This window comes from Pan paniscus, chromosome 23 (assembly GCF_029289425.2).
Source record: "Pan paniscus chromosome 23, NHGRI_mPanPan1-v2.0_pri, whole genome shotgun sequence".
Lineage (NCBI taxonomy): Eukaryota > Metazoa > Chordata > Mammalia > Primates > Hominidae > Pan > Pan paniscus.
In genome coordinates, this window is record NC_085927.1 from 35790274 (window position 1) to 35816442 (window position 26169).

Here is a 26169-nt window from a genome sequence, read left to right on the forward strand (position 1 = left end):
GGGAACATTTGGCCTGGGTTTTGAAGGATGAATAGGAGTTCACCAGATGGAGGGAAGTAGATAATTTCCACTCCAAAGCCTCTTTTCGAATATACATGTCTGGGAAACAAATAGTGCTGGAATAATTGGATATCCTGGTGCAAAAAAAAAAAAATCCGTATTTCACATGATATACTAAAATTAACAAAAAATGAGTCACAGATCTCATTGCAAAACTTCAAACCACAAAATTTCTAGAAGAAAGGTGAGAAAAATCTCTGTAACCCTGAGCTGGGCAAAGATTTCTTAAATGAGACATCAAAATCCCAGTCCATAAGAGAACAAATTAACTTTATCAAAAGGAACAGCGTCTGCTCTCTTAAAGTCACTATTAGTATGAAGAAGCAAGCCACCAACTGGGAGAAAATATTTGCAAATCACTTATCTGATAAAGGATTTTTATCTAGAATATAAAAGTAATTCTCAAAACTCAACCCAACAAAAAAGACGGGCAAAATGTGGAACATACAAAAAAATGTAAATGGATGGCAACTAAGCACATGAAAATATGCTCAACATCATTGGTCATTAAAGAAATTCAGCCAGTGCGGTGGCTCACGCCTGTAATCCCAGCGCTTTGGGAGGCCGAGGTGGGCAGATCACCTGAGGTGAGGAGTTTGAGACCAGCCTGGCCAACATGGTGAAACCCCATCTCTACTAAAAATACTAAAAATTAGCTGAGCGTTGTGGCACATGCCTGTAGTTCCAGCTACTTGGGAGGCTGAGTCAGGAGAATTGCTTGAACCCAGGAGGTGGAGGTTGCAATGAGCAGAGATTGTGCCACTGCACTCCAGCCTGGGAGACAGAGCGAGACTCTGTCTCAAAAAAAAAAAGAAAAAAGAAAAAAAAATTGCTAAGCCTGTGCGCGTGCAGGCACGCACACACACACACACACACACACACACACACACACACACACACACACACAGTCTGTCTTACACAGTGCTGAGTATTATCTGCAGAGTTTCTAATTCAGTAGCTCTGGGTGAGGCCTGAGAATGTGCATTTCTCACAAGTTCCCAGCAATGCTGATGCTGCTGGTCCAGGGACCCGGCTTTGAGAACCACTGTTGTAGAGTCTGTTTCTGCACTGGGTGAGGTGATGTGTCTGCCCCGTCTTTGAACTCCGGGGGCTAATCTACTTGTCACCTTATAAGTATGTCCCAAATATTGTATGGGCAAGCCTGGAGAGTTGGGGGCATATCAGAGAGGCTGCTTGGAAGAGGTGACCAAGAGCTGGCCATGAGAATGAGAATGAAATTTCTTTCATTCTCAAAACTCATACATGAAACAAGCTGGAATGAGAATGAAATGAACAGATGCAAGGAGGCTGGCATTCTTGCTAAACCAAATACTAGGGGGGCAGCTTCTTTACTTGGGGGACTCAGCAGTGTGTTCTTTTTTCATACCCTTTCCCCCGTGATCTGGGGTCATGAGGAGCCCAGACCTCCACCTTGAAGGCAAGAGATGAGAAATTACCTCAGCACTGATTTTTCTCATTCGTTTAATGAGCTTTGGCCCAAAATATCCATATGAATCAGCAGAAGAGTAGTTGTTTATTTTCCTACTGTTTTTGAGAAGGAAAAGGACCCAAGCTGGGGTCCTCTGAGCTTTCCCCCAACCTGACCTGTTTGTTAACAGTCTGCATAAAGCCATTGGTCACAGCGTGAATTTGTGTCAAAGAAGCATTTGAAGTGGTTTGCTTTTTTTCCTCTTTATTTCTGTGGGGCATTTTTTAGACCAATTGATTTGCAGGAACTGGTAGGGTGTTTCTTTGTTCTCTCTCTGCTACCTGGCAGGTATCAAGAGAATGTTTTCTCTGTTCTTTCAGAAGAAAAATAAAGTCTGAAAATTCATTGGTCTTTGATACAAGCCTGGGCTAGTTACTGGGGTCGGGTAGGCCAGGTACAGCTTCATTAAGGGAATCTGGTGATCAGGATATGTCCCCCAATAATGGGAGTTGCTAAGTCCCCAAGGCTGTCAGGCTTAGCAAATCATACAGGATGCCCAGTTAAATGTGAATTTCAGATAAACATTGAATAATGTTTTAGTATAAGCATGTCCCAAATATTGCACAGGGAAGCCTGAAGGGTTGGGAGCCTATCAGGGCAGGCTGCCTGGAGGAGTGGACCACAAGCTGGTCCTGGAGTGAGAGTGAAAGTAGTCAGATGCAGTGAGGCCAGCATTCTTGCTGTACCAAATATTGTGGGGGACATATTTATGAAAAAAATTATCCATTGTTTATCTGAAATTCAGATTTGACTGGATGGCTTGCATTTTCTTTGGCAACTCTACAACCCAACTTCAACCCAACTTCATCCCTGGCTGAGCCCTCCTCCTTCCTTCTCCTCCTAGCCAGCCCCCGTACTATGATTAATTCTGCTTCTGTTTCATCTGTAACAGCTGGTTCCATCTCCACTGAAAACTCACTGGCGACAGTGGAGTCTGACGTAGTGATGTTCGAATCCCAGTACCAGAGGTTAAGCTGGGTGGCCTTAAGCAAGTGACCTCATCTCCTTGGGCCTCGATTTTTTTCCTTGTTGAAAACTAGGAGAGCAAGAGTCCACCTTGACCTCAAATGAAATGAGATAAAGCCAATGAAGTACTTCGGCAGTGCCTGACACTTCCAATGTCAGCCCTTCTTCTTCTTTCTTCCTTCTTTCTTTTTCTTCTCTTCCTCCTCCTCCTCCTCCTCTTTCTCCTCCTCCTCCTCCTCCATCATCAAGGATGGCAGCATTGGGCAAGTTGGGAGGGCTTGGCCTGCTCCCCAACAGCAAGACACGTTACCTAGGCACTCAGTTCCCATTCCATGTTCCTTGGCAGCACGTCTTGTTTTCCCTCTTACTGAATTTATCTCTATTCTCTTCTAATTCATATTTTTAATGAAGCATCTGTTAAAAAAAAAAAACCAAACAACTAAATTATGGCTGGGCGCAGTGGTTCACGCCTGTAATCCCAGCACTTTGGGAGGCAGAGGCAGGCGGATCACTTGAGGTCAGGAGTTTGAGACCAGCCTGGCCAACGTGGTGAAACCCCATCTCTACTAAAAATACAAAAATTAGCCAGGTGTAGTGGCACGTGCCTGTAATTCCATCTACTTGGGAGGCTGAGGCAGGAGAATAACTGGGACCTGGGAGGCAGAGGCTGCAGTGACCTGAGATCACGCCACTGCACTCCAGCCTGAGTGACAGAGCGAGACTCTGTCTCAAGAAAAAAAAAAAAAAAAACGAAATTACTACGTACTTCCTATGGAGAAATCAGAAAAAACACAAGGGCAAAACCAAAAACCAGAATACACGCACACACTCAAGCAAACCAGAAAACAAGTGCCATTCACCTCACCACCCTGAGAAACCCACTGGTCCTATACCTGCAGGTGTTCTTCCAGTATTTTTCCTGCAAATATTTTACATAATTAATAACAAACTGTATATCATTAAAACTTTCTGGCCGGGCATGGTGGCTCATGCCTGTAATCCTGGCACTTTGGGAGGCCAAGGCGGGCGGATCACCTGAGGTCAGGAGTTTGAGACCAGCCGGACCATTATGGTGAAACCCTGTCTCTACTAAAAATACAAAAATTAGCCGGGCGTGGTGGCAGGTGCCTGTAATCTCAGCTACTCAGGAGGCTGAGGCAGGAGAATCGCCTGAATCCAGGAGGCGGAGGTTGCAGTGAGCTGAGATTGCGCCACTGCACTCCAGCCTGGGCGACAGCGTGAGACTCCGTCTCAAAAAAAACAAAAAACAAACTTTCACAAATATTATTTTTAATGACCAGACATTCATGGAGGGGACGTGGTTCACTGAACTGCTGTTTCCCTAATGTCCATTTACATGGTTTTATTTATTTTTATTTTTTAATTATACTTTAAGTTTTAGGGTAGATGTGCACAACGTGCAGGTTAGTTACATACATTTACATGGTTTTAAACCTTTTTGTGGTTCTTAGTGATAAGGTGGCCGTCTGGCTTGTATTACCATCTCAGACTCCCAAACCTCCGTCTAAGGAGATGTCTCCAGTTATCGTCTTTCCTGTTGTCTCCTTGGTAACAGTCTCCCATCTCTGATCACACTGTTTGTTTATGATTTGTCTCCCCTCGGCCCTAAGTTCCATGAGAGTGGGAGTCTTACTTATCTTGATCACTCCTGAATAGACAAGGCCTAGCGCTCAGCCAGGCATACAGCAAGTGCTCAATAAAGGTATGTTGAGTGAATAAATGAACGAGCATGCCCAACTCACCACCACTTAACTAAAATCACATCTTTTCAATTTTCAAATCGTTTGCTACTGTGGTCAGCAGAGATCGGTTAATTAAACTTTATTTTCTCCCCAGTGTCATTTCACTAGGTCTTTGGGGATCTCATGTCTGCCTTTGGACCCATTCCTTGGGTCCTGGGAGCTGGGGCAGTTGCTGGGAATCTCTGAGGACCCAGAGAAGGGGATTAGAAAGCCTGGGGGTCCCATCCCTCAGTCATTGTGGGCAGCCTGGGGTCCTCAAATCTGGGCTGAGTAGTACTGTGGACCCAGCTCAGTGGGTGAACACACTCAACCCCACCATCAGTGGCTCTTATTTGGGGATGGTCGCTAGAAGCTCATTGTCAATGGATATTTCTTGATCTTATTAGATGCCAGGTATTGGCACACAGAAATAACTCAACTGGGTCTCACCCATCAAGTGACTCACTTTTGGGAGGTGGTGATGGGCTGCCATGTCTACATCAACAGATCATTCCAAGCTGGAGAGATATGTGCCTGAGTGGTGGTGTATGTAGGCTGAGGCCAAGCTGGGAGGAGGAGAGGCATATCAGGGAGAGCTGCCTGGCGGAGGCAACCATGAGCTGGAGCTGGACTGAGAATGAATTAGACAGGTGCAGGGAGGCCAGTGTTCTGGCTACACTGAGCACCTGATGCAAAGGTAAACATGAATGGCCAGCCAAAGCAAGGACCCCAGGGTAAAAGTGTGGAGATCCCAAGTGTGGCGCTGGCCGGGTCCTCAGAGGCTGTGTGTACCCGGTGACTGCCAGTTTCTCCTCTTAGCCCTCACACTGCGCCCTTGCTGCCTGCCACATTGCAGCTTGTAAATGGAACTTACTTGAGATCTGCCAAGCACCAGGATACATCTGAAATCACAAAGCTTTCATATTATTTTCGTCTTCTCTATAATTTCTTTTTTGCAACCTAGCCTAATTTTTTTTTAAATGTGCCCAGCAGCAGTGGTAATAATAATAATAATCCTTGCCACCCAGCAGTTTGCTTCTGGCTGTCACATTCCAGGCCTTGGCCCGAGGCACATTTATTTTTTATGACCCAGTTGTCAACTGTTAGGGAATGGTGCCCAAATGGAAGGATGAGGGATCACTCACTCGTGCCAGGGGCTCTGCCAGGACCTTGCTTTTACTTAATTCTCCCAATGGTTCTTTAAATAAGGAATTATGATCATATCTGTTTTTCAGAAGAAGTAGCCAGGCTCAGAGAGGTGAAGCTACTTGCCCAAAGGCACACAGCTTTTAAGTGGTGGAGTCAGGACTGGGATCCAGGTTGGCCTGACTTTAAATTTGGTACTTTCGTTCTTCCCACTGTCATCTCAGATCACGATTCAGATCGTGGCTGAAGACAATGTGCTCTAAGGTCTGGTCCACGTTCACTCTTGGGTCACTTCTCCCAGCCTCAGTTTTTCACCTGTGGGATGGGTAAAGCAACACCCTTGGATGACACCAAGGATTGGGGGCTCAGTGACACTTACTGACCGTGCCCTTCCCCAAATGGGTGGCCTTGGGCAAGTAACTTCACCTCTCTGAGCCTCCATTGCCTCCTCTGTCGGTTGGAGAGACCCATGCCTGCCTCGTGGGGAAAAAGCACCCAGTACAACAGAATACGTGCTCAGTGAACACTTTCTCTCCTCTCCACTTAAATGGACTCTTGATGCTGAGATAAGAAGTGGATTGGTGAGATGCTGAGCGACAGGTAGGGCAGCTCCTGGCTGTGGACTGACACCTGTCCTGCCCTCCCTGCAGTCTCTATGAGATTCACTGGCCTGTGCGGGCACCTATGTGATGTTTCTTTTTTTTTTTTTTTTTTTTTTGAGACAGAGTCTGGCTCTGTGCCCAGGCTGGAGTGCAATGGCGCGGTCTCGGCTCACTGCAACCTCCACCTCCTGGGTTCAAGCCAATCTCCTGCCTTAGCTTCCCTAGGAGCTGGGACTATAGGCGCGCGCCACCATGCCCAGCTAATTTTTTTATTTTTAGTAGAGACGGGGTTTCACCATTTTTGCCAGGATGGTTTCAATCTCGACCTTGTGATCTCTCTGCCTCGGCCTCCCAAAGTGCTGGGATTACAGGCGTGAGATGCATTCAATCAGTGTCCAGCATTTTCCTCCCCAAGTTAGCTCCCGTTCCGGGAGGCAGAGGGGTGGGAATCCCTGGGCATGTTGGTTGTAGAAACATCCTTCCATTCAGTTCCTTTACCCCTGCCCAGTGTCTCCCAGCCCATGGTGTGTGCTCTGTGTGTCATCTCTTTGCACACCTGTCCCCTTCAGTGGACTGGGAGCCCCCTGAGGGCAGGGTCATACCCGATTAACTTGTTATAGAGTATGGGGCATCAACTTGGGCAGCAATGGGGAACGGTGTCCCTGGAAGGTGGAACAGCCTAGGCGAAGGCATGGAGGGAGAGAGGCAGTAGTAAGTGGAAACCACCGTTTATTGAGTACCACTGTGTGCTGGCCTCTGTGCTGGGTGCCTTACACACATAAACTCATTTAGTCCTCATAGCAGCCCTGGGAGGATGCTAAGATATGATTTCCATTTTCTTTATGTATTTTGTTTGAGACAGGGTCTTGTTCTGTCATCCAGGATGGAGTGCAGCAGTGGGATCATAGCTCACTGCAGCCGTGAACTCCTTGGCTCAAGTAATTCTCCTGGCTCAGCCTCCCAAGTAGCTGGGGCTACAAGCACATATCACCATGCCTGGATAATTTTTATATATTTTTTATAGATATAAGGGGTCTTGCTACGTTGCCCAGGCTGGTCTCGAACTCCTAGACATAAGCGATCCTTCCACCCTGGCCTCTCAAAGCACTAGGATGACAGGTGTGAGCCACCACACCTGGCCTTATTTCCTCTTTGAAGAAGTGGAAACTGAGCCTCCATGCACGGGGCAAGGGACTTTTGCAAAGTCGCGTGGTTGGGAGTGCAGAGTCTAGAGGGCATCCAGCTCTGTCTGACTCCAAATCCAAACCTGGCCTCTCTCTGGATTGTAGGAATCTCCTGGGCGCTCTAAGCCCAGCCTGGTTTAATGGAGAGAGAATATTTTGGCTTTTATTTTCTTTTACCAAATTACCTGAAGACTTTGATTGACCTTGAGACTTTACCTCAGACAAACCCTGGGCATCTTCTTATTTGAATTTTATCCATTGATTTTTAAAAGTTGAGGTAAAACATAAAGTGTATAAAGTATACTAATTTTAAGTGTACAACTCAATGATGTTTATATTCTCTCTCTCTCCCATATTCTTTCTCTCTCTCTCTCTCTTTTTTTTTTTTTTTTTGAGACGGAGTCTTGCTCTGTCGCCCAGGCTGGAGTGCTGTGGCGCGATCTCGGCTCACTGCAAACTCCACCTCCTGGGTTCACTCCATTCTCCCGCCTCAGCCTCCTGAGTAGCTGGGACTACGGGCACCCACCACCACGCCAGGCTAATTTTTTGTATTTTTGGTAGAGACGGGGTTTCACTGGTTAACCAGGATGGTCTCGATCTCCTGACCTCGTGATCCACCCACCTCAGCCTCCCAAAATGCTGGGATTACAGGCATGAGCCACCGCACCCGGCCTCTTTCTCTCTCTTTCACCCAGGCTGGAGTGCAGTGGTGTGATCGTGGTTCACTGCAACCTTGATTTCCTAGGCTCAAGCAATCATCGCGCCTCAGCTTCCTAAATAGCTGGGACTACAGGCTCATGCCACCATGCCTGGCAGATTTTTAATTTTATTGTAAAGACAGGGTCTCAGTCTTGCTCAGGCTAGTCAACTCCTCCCACCTCAGCCTCCCAAAGTGCTGGGATTACAGGCATGAGCCACCACAGCTGGCCATGTTATTATTATTGTTTATTATTTATTTATTTTTTTGAGATGGAGTCTCACTCTGTCACCCAGGCTGGAGTGAGGTGGTGCAATCTTGGCTCACTGCAAGCTCTACCTCCCGGGTTCACGCCATTCTCCTGCCTCAGCCTCCTGAGTAGCTGGGACTACAGGCGCCTGCCACCACGCCCAGCTAATTTTTTTTTTTTTTTTTTTTTTTTTTTAGTAGAGAGGGGGTTTCACCGTGTTAGCCAGGATGGTCACGATCTCTTGACCTCATGATCCATCTGTCTCGGCCTCCCAAAGTGCTGGGATTACAGGCGTGAGCCACTGCACCCAGCTGATGTTAATATTATTAAACACACACCAGCAACTATCCGCCAGATCAAGATACAGAACATTCCTCCTTCCATGAAAGGCTCCTTTGAGCCCCCTCCCAGGCAATCTCCATCGGAGGTACCCATCTCACTCCAGACTCATTGTCTCGACTTCTCTTACCATGTTAGTTTCTCCCATTCTTGAACTTTGCATAAACAGAAGCACACAGGATGCAGGCTTTTGTGCCTGGCTTCTTTGACTCCACACTGGGTCTGTGAGATGCCTATATGTGGCTGCATGTCTCAGTGGCTTGTTCTTTTTCATTGCTGTGTAGCGCTCCATCGCTGTGCTCTGGGTATACCACTCTTTGTGGCTCCGTTCTCCTGCTGATAGACATTTGGGTTGTCAGTTGACTTATTCTGTTCACTTGACTTATTTCTATTTTCATGATTTTGATCCAAAGAGTTTCTTTTGTCAGGGCACTCTGCAGAGGTGTTTGACGAACAATTGGCTCTCTGGAAATTTAAGAAACTATGACTGTTTTCATGATCCTAATCATTTTGAATCAGAAACATATATATTTATTGATCCATGTCTTCTGTTCAGAAAAAGACATTGGGAGGGGACGAGGAAGAGAAAGGAGCAAATGAGCTTTAGTGGAAGTTTTCTCATTCTTCTCTTCACACAAGCTACCTGGTAGGTGGTGGAATCCTTCTGTAATTGAAAGTCAAATGCTCATAGGTCACAGTGGGAGCCATAATAAATGTGTGGGCACTGTCCTTTTGGCGCCCTTTTCCTGCTACTTTGAGATCTCATAAATAACAGAGTATGTTGGTAAGATGCCTTCCGTCCTTCTGTTTGCTCCAGCTGCAGTTGCTAGGTTGAGCTCCTGGTTGCTAGGGATTTTGTGATCCTGTGGCGGCCCAGAAATATGATGGATCAATGGAACATGCTTTTGCTATTAACTGAAATGTTTCCCAAGCAAATCTCTTAATGTCACTGTATGCTTTGACGTCATCCCAATTGGTTGATGATTCTTGCAAGTTTCCCAGTTAGAGGAAGTGGCTTGAGTGGAGGGGACAAGTATCTTGGACTGGGAATCAGTTCAAGAATCAGAAAAGCCTGCTTCTAGTCTTGTATCTGATACTAATTTGCTGTGTGACCTTGAGCAAGTGTTACCCGCTCTCTGGGCACTGGTTGCTGCAAAATTCGAAGACTTGCTGGCTTTAACAGTCTACAGTTCATCACCCAAGTTCTCTAAGCAGGCCAAGTGCAAATCAGTTTCTCATTATCGGCTGGTGGATTATTGACAAAAGAATTCCCATTCCCAGCCCACTTCCTTTCCACCCAGCAGGCTTCTGGGCTGAGTCTCCTTGGCCAGATGGTGTGTGCATAGTAGCTTCAGACTAATTTTAATATTCAATCAAACATAATTGGGATCATAAATCTTAAAAAAAATCCTACAATCCATAAACATCTGATCATGTCATTTTCTGTTTCCTTCTGTTAAAATCTTTGGCAGGCTGGGTGCGGTGGCTCACGCCTGTAATCCCAGCACTTTCAGAGGCCATGGTGGGAGGATCGCTTGAGTCCAGGAGTTCAAGACTAGCCTGGGCAACATAGCGAGACCCCATCTGTAAAAAAAAAATAATAATAAAATAAAGTCATCTGGACATGGCAGTGTGCACCTGTAGTCCCAGCCACTTGGGAAGCTGAGGTGGAAGGATCGTTTGAGCCCAGGAGTTTGAGACTGCAGTGGGCTATAATCACACCACTACACTCCAGTCTGGGCTGTAGAGTGAGACCCTGTCTAAAAAAAAAAAAAATTAGCAGTTTTCTATTGCTGCACAGGAGACAGAAAACAAGTGCCATTTCCTTTAGTGGGAAAGCTCAGTTGGTGGTGGCTACAAGAAGCAGTGTCCTGAAAGGAATCTGGACTCACTGGCTTGCTGTAGGATCTTGATTGATTAATGATGTCTGTTATGAGCTCAGGAATATTGTGGGGGCACGTATCAGTATTTACCAATCATGACTGGAGTTTAAAGCCCACGCCCTTTAGTATCATGGTTGAGGCCTTCAAGGGTGGCCCATGCCGGCTTCTCCAGCTTTATCTTCTCCCCATCTCTATCTGACCCACCTCCAAAAATAACTGCTTCCAGACGGCGCGGTGGCTCACGCCTGTAATCCCAGCACTTTGGGAGGCCGAGGTGGGCAGATCACTTGAGGTCAGGAGTTCAAGACCAGCCTGGCCAACGTGGTGAAACCCTTCTCTACTAAAAATATGAAAATTAGCTGGGTGTGGTGGCAGGTGCCTGTAAGCCCAGCTACTCAGGAGGCTGAGGTGAGAGAATCGCTTGAGCCTGTGGGGGTGGAGGTTGCAGTGAGCTGAGATTGTACCGTTGCACTCCAGCCTGGGCAACAGAGCGAGACTCTGTCTCAAAAATAAACAAAACAAAAATAACTGCTTCCGTTGACCACCTATTGTCTCCCCAGATCCCCTTTGCTCATGTGGTTCCCTTTGCCTGTTGGGACTTTTATTATATTAAATTGGCCAACTCTGCCTATTTATCTTTCAAACTGCTATCACAATTTGATCTGCTCTATGCTATTCCCTTTGGCTGTCTTGGGTGGGATTAATTACCCCTTCTCCCTCTGATGTCCCATGATTCTCTGCATAGGCCTATAGCACAACTTACCCTACAGAGCCTACCTCTAGGCCCTACCTATAGACCCTATATAGCCTATGTATCAACCTGTACCCATAGCCTACCTACCACTTAGCCCTTTTCACACTTAGTAGCTTTTATGTCTCTTTCCAGTTCTACCTTGAGAGGGCCTCAAAGTCAAGGTCTGGGCTTTGCTCATCTTTGCATCCCCAGACCAGAGCCCCGCATAGAGCAGAGCTTCCATAAATCTGTAGTGCGTGCACACATGAAGGAATAAAAGCCACACTGCATTTCAAAGTCAGAGAAAAATGATTTGGATAACTTTCCCAGTCGCCTGAGTTTGTCTGTCAGTACTCCTCAGCTTAATTGTGGGTAATTTACTGTGGCAATAAAATGACCCCCGCATTCCTCCGAGACGGAGCTCAGCTTCAAGTTGTGAGCTTGTGTTTTCTCCATCGCGATGGCCTTGTTTTCTTCCTCTCTCCCTTTGCCCGCAGCCTGAAGATAAACAGAAGGCGGCAGCTGCCTTTGCCCAGCTCCAGGGTGCCATGGAGATGCTGGGCATCTCAGAGAGCGAGCAGCGGGCCGTTTGGCGGGTCCTGGCAGCCATCTACCACCTGGGCGTGGCGGGGGCCTGCAAAGGTACGTCCTTCCTGCCGGGCTCACCTGGGAGGGCAGCTGTCTCCTTTGGCAGGTGCCTGACAAGGCCCTTCTCTCGGAGCGGTGGGAACAGGGTCAATCTGTCACCTTCTGTGTCTCTGGGACTTCTCTTGGGGAGGCTGCTGAAACTAGGCGTCGTGAGGAGGACACAGGGCTGGCGTTTCAAGCAAACCTTCTAGACCAGCTCTGTCCACAAGAACTTTCTGCAATGATGGAGATTACTGCGGTTCAGTGCAGTAACCACTAGCCACAGGCCGCTACTGAACACTTATATATAGTAGTGCGACTGAGGAATTGAATTTTTAATTGTATTTAATTCTACTTAATTTAAATTTAAGTAGTCGTAGGTAGCCAGTGGCTACTGTACTGGCAGTACAGTAGGGCAGCTCTAGAATATGCAAGGGAAGGTTGGGTCTCTGCAGTAAAGGTGCTGTGTTTTTTTCTTTTTCTTTTTTAAATTTTCATTGTTTGAGACAGGGTCTTGCATTGTTGTTCAGGGCAGTAGTGGCGCGATCATAGCTCACTGCAGCTTCCACCTCCTTGGCTCAAGCAATCCTCCCGCCTCAGCCTCCTGAGTAGCTGGGACTACAGGTGTGCACCCCCATGCCTGGTTAATATATATATTTTTATTTTTTTGTAGACAGGGGTCTCACTTTTTGCCCAGGCTGGTCTCAAACTCCTAGGCTCAAGCAATCTTCCTGCCTTGACCTCCCAAAGTGGTGGGATTACAGGCATGAGCCACTGCGCCCAGCCAAGGTGCTGTGTTTCTAGTTAGACATCCTGGAGATGTTCCCTGCCACATGCCCTGAAACTGATCTTGTATCCTTGTCCCCATCCTTAAGTGTCTGCTTACAATTTTCCCTATTTTGACCTGGTCTTCCAAGTGGTTCCTGCCATCCCCCTAGTCCTTACCCTCTCTGTATTCAATCATTCACTATGTTCCAGAGATAGTCTCTGTGACATCATTTCTGTCCTAGTTTCTCTATCCTTACTGTTATCACCTTACATGTGGTGTTTACGTTTGTGTGTGTGTGTGTGTGTGTGTGTGTGCTTGGATGGGTGCAGTAGCCTCCTTGCTGATACCTGCATTCCTCCTCCTACCCATTCTCATCATGACCATCAGGTTCCTTTCTACAACATAGACCCATACTGTCATTCTTCGCTTAGAATCCTCTGGAGGCTCTCCCTTGCCTCCAAGTGAAATAAAATTCCTTGGCTTGGCATTCAAAGCTCCTCACCTCCTCACCTCAAAAGCTGCTCCCTTTTTTGGCAATATAGAAGGTTCTGGGGAGAGAGTGGGGATGAAGAGCAAGGGTTTCTGCCTTCATGGGGCCTTTGGTGCCTTGTATTATGATTGTGACTTTGTCTAGCTCTTATCAGTGGCTGGTGGCTTCCTTTGGGCCCAGAGCGTAGAACTGGAGGTTGCTTATTGAATGAACACGTGTGTGAATTGAGGTCTGTCCTGGGATTGTGCATGGATTCTGGCTGACATTCTGGGCTGTTACCTTGGCGGGGGCAGTAGAATCTTCGAGAAGGTACTGGTGCATCCTTTCCGTCATCCCCACATTCCCGGGCCCTGTGGCCTATTCCTTTGATTCTCATCCATTTGAGCCACATACATTAACCCACTGTTTTGATTTTGGAAATTTCTAGAAGTCATACTGGGTCAGGAGTAAGTAAGATGGGGATTCAACAGTTGATCCAAGCCAAGGACAGACATGCTGGGCTGGGGCAAATATGAAAATACCAAATGCCACTTGTTTTTCCAAAAATCATCCATGGACATTCACAATGGCAAAGATATGGAACCAATCTAAGTGCCCATCCACCAATGAGTGGATAAAGAAAATGTGAGATATATATATATACACACACACCATGGAATACTACTCAGCCATAAAGATGAGATGAAATAATGTCCTTTGCAGCAACTTGGGTGGAGCTGGAGGCCATTATTCTAAGTGAAGTAACTTGAGAATGGAAAACCAAATATCATACATTCTCACTTACAAGTGGGAGCTAAGCTATGAGGATGCAAAGGCATAAGAATGATATAATAGACTTTGGGGACTCAGGTGGGGGAGGTTAAGAGGGGGTGAGGGATAAAACACTACATATTGGATACAGTGTACACTGCTAGGGGGGTTGGGTGTACTAAAATCTGCTCAATCACCACTAAAGAACTTAACCAAAAACCACCTGTACCCACAAAATGATTGGAAAAAAAATCAGCTGTGGGCCATGCTCAGCACTTGGCTGTTTGGGCATCACCACTACTTTGTTCAGGGAACTGTAATGTCTCTCACTCAACGTCCTGGTCACTGAGGCCAACCTGAGTCAGAAGCAGACCCTTAGACAGAGATGTGGGAACATGTTGCATATTTGGGGAAGGACCCCAGAGGGCTGTGGCAGGGAAATGGGAAAATGACACAGGAGAGGGAAGGCAGGTAGTATAAGGTGCATGAAGGAGTGACTTACCCCTGGGAAACTGAGGCTCAGTCCAGCTGGGGACCCCTGGGAGACTCTGAGGAATATGCCTCCTGGTTGTCCTATCCAAGAGACAAGGAAGTTGAGATATTTATCCAGAGACTAAGGGGGAGCCCCCTGGCTTATTAGCCTGTCACCAGGGAAGTGAAGGAGCTCAATTTTATTCCTGAGTTTCTCCTCCTGGGGCAGAGTGGGGGGCCCCCGCCCCCTGTTGTGGGCTCAAGGACCTGACCCATCACATCAGTGCATCTGATGATAAGAGAAAGTCACTTTTATAAATATTTTACTAATACTTGATGATGGCAATAATTTCTGCCAGTCCTCCCCCGACCCCACGTTATAAATTATTTTAAGAAGAGCTGCCGTCAGTCTGCCTGGGAGGCCTGCCTGATGATTTACTTACTTACAGATTCTGCTTTGAAAGATTTCATAATAGGTTGCTCTAAAATCAGCTATTAAGAATTTCAAAGTCGTATATAAATGTCTTTGCTTTGTGTCATAACAGATCATTTTGAAATATATTAAGAATCATTTTCATTAATCAGGTTTTTTTTTTCATTAAAATGATACTCCCTTCTCGGTGTGCCTGGCTTCCTAACTAATTCTGAGAGCCCCAATCCTGTTTTTAAAAATCAATAATAGTTCCCTTTGGGGAGAATTTGGGCCTTATAACTGGACACAGGGTTTTTGAACTGTTATAGCAATGACAATCACCACTAATATTGGCCTGGTGTTTGACAGTTTCAAAAGCACTCATACCTCTATTATGCCCTTTGATTGGATTAGATGTATGTGCTAACTTAATGGGCAAGAGTCAGGAGTCAGCCTGCTGGATATGAATCCTGGCTCAGCCTCTCTGAGCCTCAGTCTCTTCCTCTGTAAAATGGGGCTAATGATGGTACCCACTTTGTAGGCTTCTCATAAGAACTGAAGGAGTCAATGGCAAAAACTGTGGTACACAGGACTTGGCTCCTGGCGGGGTGTTTCATAAGGGTTCATTTTCATCCGTCTCATTTTATAGACAAGCAAACAGAGGCTCAGAGAAGGTATGCCACTGATCTGGTATCACACAGCCAGTACCTTCCAGAGTGGGGCTTGGGCCGTTCTCATTTTCCTGGGGCCATTGTGCTGAGTGTTTATAGACTCGATGATGTCACCACCTCCTTAGAACAGCCTGGGAGGGGTGAGGACTGTTACGATGCCCATTTTATAGGGAAGAAACTGATGCGCAGCAGAGAGTTTCATGCATATTCCTCAGGACATACAGCTAAAGCTAGAGATGGGATTTGGACTTAGGTCTGCCTGAGCTCTGAGCCCTGAGACCAGCCTCTGGGACCACACCTCCTACCTCCCACCTCCCAAGTACTCTGTGTTCCTGCCTATGGCAGGCCTACAATTCACCTCAATTCTGAGACTACCCTGAGTTAGCAGAGTTAACACAGACCCTGCAGGTTAAGGATTCAATCCCACAAGACTGTCTCCACTTCAGATGCCAGCTGCAAGTACCCGACCTCCCATACTTCTAGCCAAGTGGCTTTTATATAGTGAGTTCTCATGACCCCCTTCTCTTGTCTAATAATTCACTAGAATGACTCACAGGATTCAAGAACACACTTTACTTACAACCACTGCTCTATTATAAAGGATACAACTCAGGAACAGGGCAAGGGATGGGGAGAGGGCAGAGATTCCTGTCCTCTCTAGGCATGACAGCCGACAGCCTCCCAGCACTTTGATGTGTTGGAAGCTCTCTGAACCCCATCCTTTAGGGGTTTCCATGGAGGTTTCTCTATGCAGGCATGATTGATCAAATTATTGGCAATTAACTCGATCTCCAGCTCTTCTGTCACATCTTAAAAAGAAATCCTATAGCTGGGCCAGGCACGGTGGCTCACGCCTGTAATCCCAGCGCTTTGGGAGGCTGAGGCGGGCGGATCACAAGGTCAGGAGATCGAGACCATCCTGGCTGACACAGTGAAACCTCATCTCTACTAAAAAAAAATACAAAAAATTAGCCGGGCATGGTGGCAGACACCTGTAGTCCCAGCTACTCAGGAGGCTGAGGCAGGAGAATGGCGTGAACCCGGGAGGCAGAGCTTGCGGTGAGCTGAGATCGCGCCACTGCACTCCAGCCTGGGCGACAGAGCAAGACTCTGTCTCAAAAACAACAACAACAACAAAAAAACCCCTATAGCCTTTAGCTATTGCCCTGTAAACCCCCATCCCTAAGCAATGCTTTCCCCCAGCCATAAACAACCATGAATCTACTTTCTGTCTGTAGATTTCCTTGTTGTGGATGTTTGACATGAATGCAGTCATGCAATATGTGCATATCTTTGTTGTCTTTTATGACTGGCTGCTTTCTTTTTTCTTTCTTTCTTTCTTTTTTTTTTTTTGAGACGGAGTCTTGCTCTGTCGCCCAGGCTGGAGTGCAGTGGCGCGATCTCTGCTCACTGCAAGCTGTGCGTCCCAGGCTCATGCCATTCTCCTGCCTCAGCCTCCCGAGTAGCTGGGACTACAGGCGTGTGCCACCACACCCGGCTATTTTTTTTTGTATTTTTAGTAGAGACGGGGTTTCACTGTATTAGCCAGGATGGTCTTGATCTCCTGACCTCGTGATCCGCCTGCCTCGGCCTCCCAAAGTGCTGGGATTACAGGCGTGAGCCACCACGCCTGGCCGTGACTAGCTGCTTTCATGTGGTGTAGTGTTTGCAAGAGTCATCTATTTTGTAGGATGGATCAGTATTTTAGTCCTTTTTATTATGGCTGAATTATATTCCATCATATGGATATACCATATTTTGTTTACCCATGGACCAGTTTTTTTTTTTCTTTTATTCTTCCTGAGAGCTGGGTCATAGTAACTGCTCAGAAAATTCTAGTAGAATGTATGCCCCAAACTGGCTTGCACAACAGGTAAAATTAGGCCCATTTTGCAAAGGAGAGCCCAGAAGCAGAGCGGTTCTGTGATGGGTCAAGTATGTATGTGTATGCCAAGACTAGACTTTGCAGTCAGCCACCTCCAGCCAAGTTTCAGCTCTGCCTTTTAATGGATGTGTAATCTTGAACAGGTCACTTCCCGTATCTAAGCCTCGGTTTTCTCATCTATAAAATGGGGACAGCTATGACACCTTCTGTATAGGGTGAGGAGTGATGAAACGCAACGATGTTCATAGGAAGCCATTAGTTCAGGGCTTTGTGGTTCTGGAAATGTGTCTGTTTTGTTTGTCCTGCAGATCCCATGGTAGACATAAACCAGTCCTCTGGGTCTGTGTCCCCAGTCCTCTCTTAAACTTCTAGCCAATTACTCTGAACTTGTTGGGGTTGACACTATTTTGACCTCAACTTACGGTAAGAAACATTTTACCTCTTGACTCAGTGAACACACACACACACACATTTTATAGAGACTAAACCACAGAGGGAATCTTCTGTATTCGTGAGTTTGAAAAAAGAAAAAGAAAAACAAAAACACGCCAACACTGGCAGGTAGCTACAACCATGCCCAGAAACTCACTGTGGTAAATCCACTTTCTCTGCAGCTACAAATCCCATTTTGGGTTTTGTTTCACCTTTATTTTGATTTTGAACCTTATACAGTCTCTCCACCTGGCCACCAGAGTGGCCCTTTTCACACAAAACCCAGCCCACACCATTCCTCTGTCCCCATGCCTGCCCAGGTTGCTCAGAGGCAAGCTAAGGCTGCCACAGAGATCTCCAAGCTTCCACGGAATAGGGGAGCAATGATTCCCAAGCCGTCTCTGTGCTGAGTTACTTGCTAGATCACCGGACCTGAGGAAATATTCAAGATAATGCTTTAAGGTGAGTGTGGTGCAGTTGTGGCTCAGAGAGGTGGTGTGACGTGCCCAAGGGCACACAGCCGGGAAGTGATGGAGCACAAAGCTGCTTGAACCTAAGGCTCTCAGGCTTTGCACAGGGACCAGGACCCTTCTTAGTTACGTCAGCATAGTTGAGGTTTTCTTTTGTGTGTGTGTGTGAGAGAGCACTCCTGAAGTCTAAGCAATTCTCCTGTGTGTGGAAGGTAGCTTTTGGCACAAGCCAGGTGGGCTCAGGTGGACACCCTCCATATAAACTTCTTGGTTGTCCAGGGCAACTGTACTTTGCTCAGCCTGGATGTCAGGGGGTGGCCCTGCTCTGTCTGGCAAGGTCCCGGCAGCGAGAAGGCTCCTGAACTTGCATTAGATGTTGCCTGACAGCCTTGGCAGGTGGGGCACTGTCAGGACTGTGAGATCGGATATGATGGAAGACCGTGGGCATCACCCATAGACCCCTAATTGTCTGGTTCACCTAGGATGTCCATGCTGCGCAGAAGGTGCGGTGGGCTTGCCTGCTGAGGGGGGCTCAGCGAAGGGCCCATGGCTGTGATGGGCTAGGAGATGCTCATCTCTCAGCTCCTCTGGTGTCTGGAGGTCAAGTATGGCCTCCCCTTTCCCTCACTCCTCATGTACAGGTTCTGAGCGTGCCCTCCCTGTGCCCAGCTCTCAGTGGCGATGGAACTGGGCAGCCCCATGTTAAGGCACCCTTCCCATGCCAGCCCCACGTTGCGATTTAGCACGTGGCATCCCATTCGCTCCTCCAGATAAACTCATCTGCATTCTGCAGATGAGGAAACTGAAGCTCCTCCAGGAGAAACCGCTTGCCCAGGGCACACAATGAGGCTGCACCTGAGCTTGGACTGGAACTCAGGTCTGTCTGGCTCCAAGGCCTCTTCCTTCCACTGCAGCATGCAAAAAGGATGGTCAAAGGACAAATGGTCCCTGTTTGGGGACTCTCAGGTTGGACCAGGGCAAGATCGCTGTGGATTTATTCTTGGAGCCTCAGCTGGGAGCCCTAGAGCTCTCTCCAGGGATCCTCGTCTTATGATCACGTCACCCAATTGGACATAATCTCTGTCCTGGAAGCCTGGAATGGCTTCCCAGCTAGTCTCCTGGCTTCCCTTCTTCCCCATCCTTTCTACTCATGTCGTAGCCAGCAGGAACTCCCAAGTTCACACGTTTGGTCGGGTTACTTCAGTAGAGCTACCGATGACCCTGTATGAGGGCAATTCCAGCTGGTCTGGTCCCTGCCCACCTCTCCAGCCTCAGTTTGCACCCATGATGCTGTGGCTCAGCTGCAGAGGATGTTTCCAGTTTGACTCTCTTGCTATTCCCTGCAAGAGCTGTGGTATGGCAGTCTTGTCCTCTCCCGCTGTCCCTACTTCCCTTTGTCAACCCCTCAGCTCTTGATTCGAAAGTCACTGCCCCCACAAGCCTTCCCTGGCCCTGAGCAAGGTCTGGTTTTCCTGATCTGTATGCTCCAGGCATTCCCTGGCCACCTTTATTTATTTTTCATGTGGGATGATTGATTATTGGATTGATGTCTGTCTCCCATGCTGGGCTGTAGCTCTGTGAGTACAGAGGTCTTGTCTGATTATGCTCATCGTTGCATCCCCAGGGCCTAGCACAGGGCCTGGTACATAGTATGTGCTCAATAGGTATTTACTGAGCCATGTGTCTTCTTGGCAACTCTGAAAGGAGGGAGAGGTTGCCCTGGAATGGAGGTGCGATGAGGGATGTGAAGGGGTTGTGCACTTAATCACATTGGCAGGTGAAGGAGAGGGGCCATGCAGGAGGACAGACAGACAAGGGCACTGAACGACAACCACTCGGCTCCTGTGGGCATCCCCTCTTGCCCTGACTCTAGGACACTTCCCATCACAGGACAGGTGGCTCCTGGGCTTAGTCAGTTTATTACAGATTTGTCTCGAGAGGCTGGGCACAGCTGGCCTTTGGATCTTAGAAGCCTGCTCTTGTGGTGGCAATGAGACTGCATCCCTCCCTCTGCCTGCATAGTATCCACACTTCCTTTCTGTCTCTCTGGCTTGCCATCACTGATGGGTTCCTGGGGAAGGCAGCGGGAGGGGGCTCTGAGGGGTGGCACCACATGGCAGGCAGAAAACACCAGGTGATTTGACATCGTGGTTGATTTGCTGTTCACCAAGGCTCATGGCTCAAGCCATCACTCCAGGTCCATTAGACAACAGTTCATCCAAGCTCACGCTTCTCTCCTTTGGCAAAAAGTGGCCTGTGGAACCATTAGCTGGTGCTTGTGTATTTCGAATGGCAGGCAATGGATGCTTTCTGGAGCTAAACTTGGTAAAGAGAGAGTAGGGAGGAGGGGAGAGCTGGCTTCCCAGAATTGGACAGAGAAGCATTTGAGTCCAGGCTCCCTGATCTCCTGGCAGTGTGATTCACCCTGTGTTAGTGACTTTTCATCTCGTTGGACCTCAGTTTTCTTGTCTGATAATAACTCCACCTACCTTCTACAATCATTGTACAGTCAGATAATAAATGTTTAGTACTTGGCACATACGAGGTATTCAGTAAGCAGTAACTCTCTTTTCTTTGCAAAGCATTTTGGTTGTCATTTCTTTCTGTTGGCATTAAAGCCTACCTCTGAGATGGGCTTGGTGAGGGTTGTTAAACCCATTTGGTCAGTGAAGAACTTGCACCTCTCAGAGGTGTGGCTCCTCACCTAAAGTCATAAAATGAAACTTCTGTGCTAGAGAACAGCAAGTTCAGAACTAGAATCCAGTTCTAGACTCTCAGCTCAGTGCTCTTTACACAGCTTAGCAGAAGGCCCGAGAGGCCAAGGGTAGTGTAGGGCAGTGGTTAGAGCACAGTCTAGAGTGACACAGATCTGGACTCAGATTGAAGTAAGAATTCCAGCACTGGCTGGCTTTGTGGCTGTTCTGTTACAGTGCTGCTGAAGGAATCAGCCCCAAAGCCCATGGCTTGAACAATCACTTTTTTATTTCCCAAGGCTTCTGTGTATCTGCACTTTGGAAGGGCTCAACTGGGAGGTTTTGGCTTGGGGTCTCTCATGTGGCTGCAGTCAACTGGTGGCTGATGAAGCGTAGGAAGGCTGGAATAGCCCATTTCCCAGGCTTCATGTGGTCTCAGGTCTCTCCCTGTGGGCTAGTTGGGCTTCCTTATGGCATGGTGGCTTCAGGACTCCAAGTGCAAGTTTCCAGGAAGCAAGATGGAAGGTGCATCACCTTTTCTGAGTGGCAACACTTCTGCCATGTTCTGTTGGTAAGAATCATGTCACAATTTCAAGGATGAGCGAAACCAAATTCCACCCCTAGATGAAGGAGCAGCAAGATTCTAGGGCGTATAGGATGGGAGCTATTGGCGTGGCCATATCTTGCCATAGTGGCCTTGAGCAAGTAACTTAAGCTTTCTGAGGCTCAGAAAACTGAAGCTCAGTTTTCTGAGCCTCACAGGTCTGTTTTGCAGATGAACTGAGATGCTGTTTGCCAAGGGCTTTGGGGTACAGTGCCAGGCATGTAAGTAAGAGTTAGATTTTAAAAATCATAATGTTGCAAAGTTTCCATAGCCAATGCATCCCGGTCCCTACTGTGGTGGGGACCTGAGACTTTTGCTCTCTGTTTTATTACCAGTGCCCCCGACCATTCTCTGAGACCCCCAAAATACCTTCTTCCTACAGAAGAGCAAATCAAGGATGAACTCTATGTCCTCTTTGCAGCAAGATACGATTTCTCTGTCTTGGGGCCTCTTTTTTTGTATTAAAATCAGACACAATCCTCTTCCCAGGAATGACCTCTGTTAAAATCCTCTCCAAGTTTTCCCTGTTCTCCACCTCAGCCCCAGGCTGGGGATCACTTTGCATAAATTCTCACTTTTAATTCTCACAGCAACCCTGACAGGTAGGGAAGGAGTCACCATTTTTGTGGTCCAAGATGCTGAGTCTCAGGATCTTGCAATCTTTGTCAAAGTCAAACAGCAGCATGTGATGGGGCCAAGGTCAGAACTCAGTACCTGTCTGCCTCCAAAGTTCTTGCTCTTCTCCACTACAAGGCCACCCAGCTGGCCAAGCTGGTGGGTACATTCTGGGTGCTAGGATCTCCACCCTCTCTCCTGAGAGCACCTCCTCAGCTCCATCTAATCTCCATCCAGTCCTCAATTTGGAAGGTTGTCCCTCTAAGCAGAATCGAGGAGAGCTCAGACTCGGGGCTAAAGGCATGGGCTCTGGAACTAGGCTGACCAGTGTTCAACCCTGTTTCTCCTGCATGGTCCAGGTGACTCCTTTGACCTGTGAGACTCAATGTCCTCATCTGTAAAGTGGGGATAATCAGAGTGCCTGCCTCCTAGGGTTCTTGTGAGGCTGACATTATTGAACTTGAGTATTTAAAGCTGTGTCATTTCTATCATTGGCATTATTGTTATTAACGAAAAATCGGTCCAGGGCCCAGGAGAGTTTTCCCCAGCAACTTTTAGAAGAGGCTGACCTGGGCTGTTTTTTTTGAGACAGAGTCTTGCTCTGTCACCCAGGCTGGAGTGCAGTGGTGTGATCTTGGCTTACAGCAACCTCCGCCTCCTGGGTTCAAGAAATTCTCTGCCTTAGCCTCCCGAGTAGCTGGGATTACAGGTACCCGCCACCACACCCAGCTAATTTTTGTATTTTTAGTAGAGATGGGGTTTCACCATCTCTTGGCCAGTCTGGTCTTGAACTCCTGACCTCATGATCCACCCACCTCAGCCTCCCAAAGCGCTGGGATTACAGGAGTGAGCCACCAGCCTGGGCTGGTCTTTAACCTTCTCTGATCCCTGTGGTCCTGTAGCTGTAAGAGTTGATGTGCATCTCCCTGGAGAATCAGACTATTGGTCAGCCTGCCTCCTGTCCCTCACCACTTGACAGAAATGACAGTAATGTTCGGAACTCGAAATAGTGACAAGGATGAGCAATGCTTGTCTTGATGGGGGCTTTGCTTGGTTTCCTTTTTCTCTGAAGGCCGATGGGTTATTTAATTTATTGTTTCTCACTAAATTTGCCAGTCTACTTGCTGCTGACCCATTGCTTAATATACGACGCAGTCAGAACCATATATAACCCAGCGAGGGGCCCCATGATGGGGTTATGAAGGGAGGCTGCTATCTAGCTGGCACCTCACTCCCCACCTGCTACCATCATAAAGTTATCAGTCCTGGAATGGATGGGGCTGTAACTCGGGGAGCCAGGAGGTGCTCATGGGGAGGAGAGACAATATCAATAATGACAAGGGCCCAGTCCCACACAGAACTGGGATACCCCGACACCAGTAGCAAGGACGGTCCATCCAGGGGTAGGAAGAGGTGGCTGGATGCTCTTCAAGCTGTGGTAAGACCTGAGTGTAGATGGTCAGTGATAGTAACAGAGGGACTGTTAACATAACACAATGACCATATATTCAAGAGCTTTGGGAAGTGTTTTACCAGTCTTATTTTAAAGCAATCGTATGAGGAATACGTCAATGTTGTCTGTCTATAAAAAATGGAAATAGTCCAGAAGAATAGAAAGTTTAAAAAAAAAAAAAAAAGGTCTTTCCTCACACCCCAGTGCCAAATCCCATTGCTATGAAAGGTGACCACTGTGAACAGTTTGGGGTATACCCTTCCTTCAGGCTTTTTTTTTTTTTTTTTTTTGAGACAGAGTCTTGCTCTGTTGCCCAGGCTGGAATGCAGTGGCACCATCTCGGCTCACTGCAAGCTCCGCCTCCCGCGTTCATGCCATTCTCCTGCCTCAGCCTCCCAAGTAGCTGGGACTACAGGCGCCCACCACTACGCCCAGATGATTTTTTTGTATTTTTAGTAGAGATGGGGTTTCACTGTGTTAGCCAGGATGGTCTCGAGCTCCTGACCTCGTGATCCGCCTGCCTCAGCCTCCCAAAGTGCTGGGATTACAGGTGTGAGCCACTGTGCCTGTCCTCCTTCAGGCTTTTTTTTTTTTTTAAATAGGCTATAATTTTTTTTTTTTTTTTTTTTGAGATGGTGTCTCTCTGTGTCACCCAGGGTGGAGTGCAGTGACGTGGTCTCGGCTCACTGCGACCTCTGCCTCCCAGTTTCAAGCGATTCTCCTACCTCAGCCTCCTGAGTAGCTGGGATTACAGGTGTGCGCCACCATCCCAGCTAATTTTTATTTATTTATTTGTAGAAACAGGGTTTTACTATGTTGCTCAGGTTGGTCTCAAATTCCTGGCCTCCAGCGATCATCCCGCCTCAGTCTCCCAAAGTGCTGGGATTACAGGTGTGACCCACCGTGCTTGGCCGACTTTAATTCTGAAAGCATTTTAGATTTACAGAACAATTGAACAGAAAGTACAAAATTCCTACATACCGCTTCTCCCTGTCCCCACAGCTCTCCCTATTACTGATATCTTGTGATGAACCAATACTGCTACTCTATTAGCCGCAAAGGTCCATCTATACTCTTTCTGTTGTGTTCTTTGATGGATTTTGACAATTATATAATGTCATATATCCGTTGTTAGTATCATACAGGATAATTTCACTACCCTAAACTGGCTAGTTTTGTTTTTTTCTTAAACTTTTTTTTTTTCTTTTGTGAGACTGAGTCTCGCTGTGTTGCCCAGGCTGGAGTGCAGTGGTGTGATCTCGGCTCACTGCAACCTCTGCCTCCCGGGTTCAAGGGATTCTCCTGCCTCAGCCTCCCGAGTGGCTGGGATTACAGGTGGCCGCCACTGTGCCCGGCTATTTTTTTTTTTTTTTGTAGTTTTAGTAGAGATGTCGTTTCACCATGTTGGTCAGGTTGGTCTTGAACTCCTGACCTCAGGTAATCCTCCCACTTCAGTCTCCCAAAATGCTGGGATTACAGGCGTGAGCCACCGCGCCAGGCTTTTTTCTTAAACTTTTGATTTGAAATAATTATGCAATCCCAGGAAATTGTAAAAATCACACATAACATTCCATGAAACCTCTCCCAGCAGCCCCCAGTGAGGGCGTCATGCATAGCCGCAGTACATATCAAAACCATGACATCGACAGCGGTGCATTACTGTAATCCAAGCAGCCGTATCTTCAGGCCTCAAAACTGAGCATTTAACTACATCTATGCATTTAACACATATGTGGATTAAGTGGTTGGTTATTGCTTTTTATGCCAGTGGGTTCACACCACCTTTGTTCTATGCCCTTTGCTTTTTTCACATGTCATATCTTGCCTTGGGCCTCTTTCCACATTGCTTCATAGTGATATTCCTGATTCTCTTCGTCAACTGCAGGGGACTGTCCAGAATGAATGGGCCTCTGTGTATATGACAGTTCTGTTCATGAGCATTCAGGTTGTTTCTTGCCATTTTGGTATTATAAATAACAGCACACTGAACATCCTTGTGTACGGACAGTTGTGCTCATTTTGGAGGCATGGTTTCCTGGCAGGGGAACTATTAGGTCAAGGGTGTGTCCAATGTTCAACATTTCAATGAACCCACCCAATTCACCTCCCTGGATGTTAACACGGGCAGGTTGACTCATTTAGCCCTCACAAATCTATGGGGTAAATACTATGAGGTTATCATTTCCATCTGTAGGTGGGGAAGCTGAGGCTCAGAGAGGTGCAGCCACTAATTCAGGGTCACACAGTCCCAAGTGGCACAAAGCTGGACTCTCTGTCTGCCATGCACTATGTCACTGGGGGTCCGAGGAAGGCTTGGCATTTTTAAAGGGACTTGCTCTTTCCACTTTAAGGATGCTACCTCTGTCCTCTCCTCCAAGACAGGCCTGGCCTATCTGCATCTCTGGGCTCGCATCTATTTCCTTAGGTGAAGAATGCGGGGCTCAGAAGAGCCCGACCAGGTGCCCATCTGGTGGCTTCTGACTGCAGCTCATAACTCTGCTTGGCTCTCCTCCAATTCTGAGAGGCTTCTCCCTTCCTTCTCCACCTCCATCCCAGCTGCTTCCACCCCTTAATGAGGTGAGCTTCACCCTGTAACGAGGTGCTCCAAGCCCAGAGTACATTTACTTCCCCTACATTTTTCCTGAGGGTGCTGATTAGAGTTGGTGTCTGGGACCCAGCTGGCTGGGACAGCTTTCTTCAATTCTTCAAGCTCCGAATTAAAGGGTGTGAAGAGTG

General features: G+C 47.4%; 1 protein-coding gene across 1 annotated transcript in view; it reads left to right on the forward strand.

The window, feature by feature from the left end:
- The window catches only part of MYO18B (myosin XVIIIB), a 268281-nt gene that overhangs the window by 22953 nt on the left and 219159 nt on the right, over positions 1-26169 (forward strand). The window contains exon 10 of the mRNA XM_034948321.3: positions 11589-11733. Within this exon, the coding sequence (XP_034804212.2) occupies positions 11589-11733 (145 nt within the window). The remainder of the gene's footprint in view (positions 1-11588; positions 11734-26169) is intronic.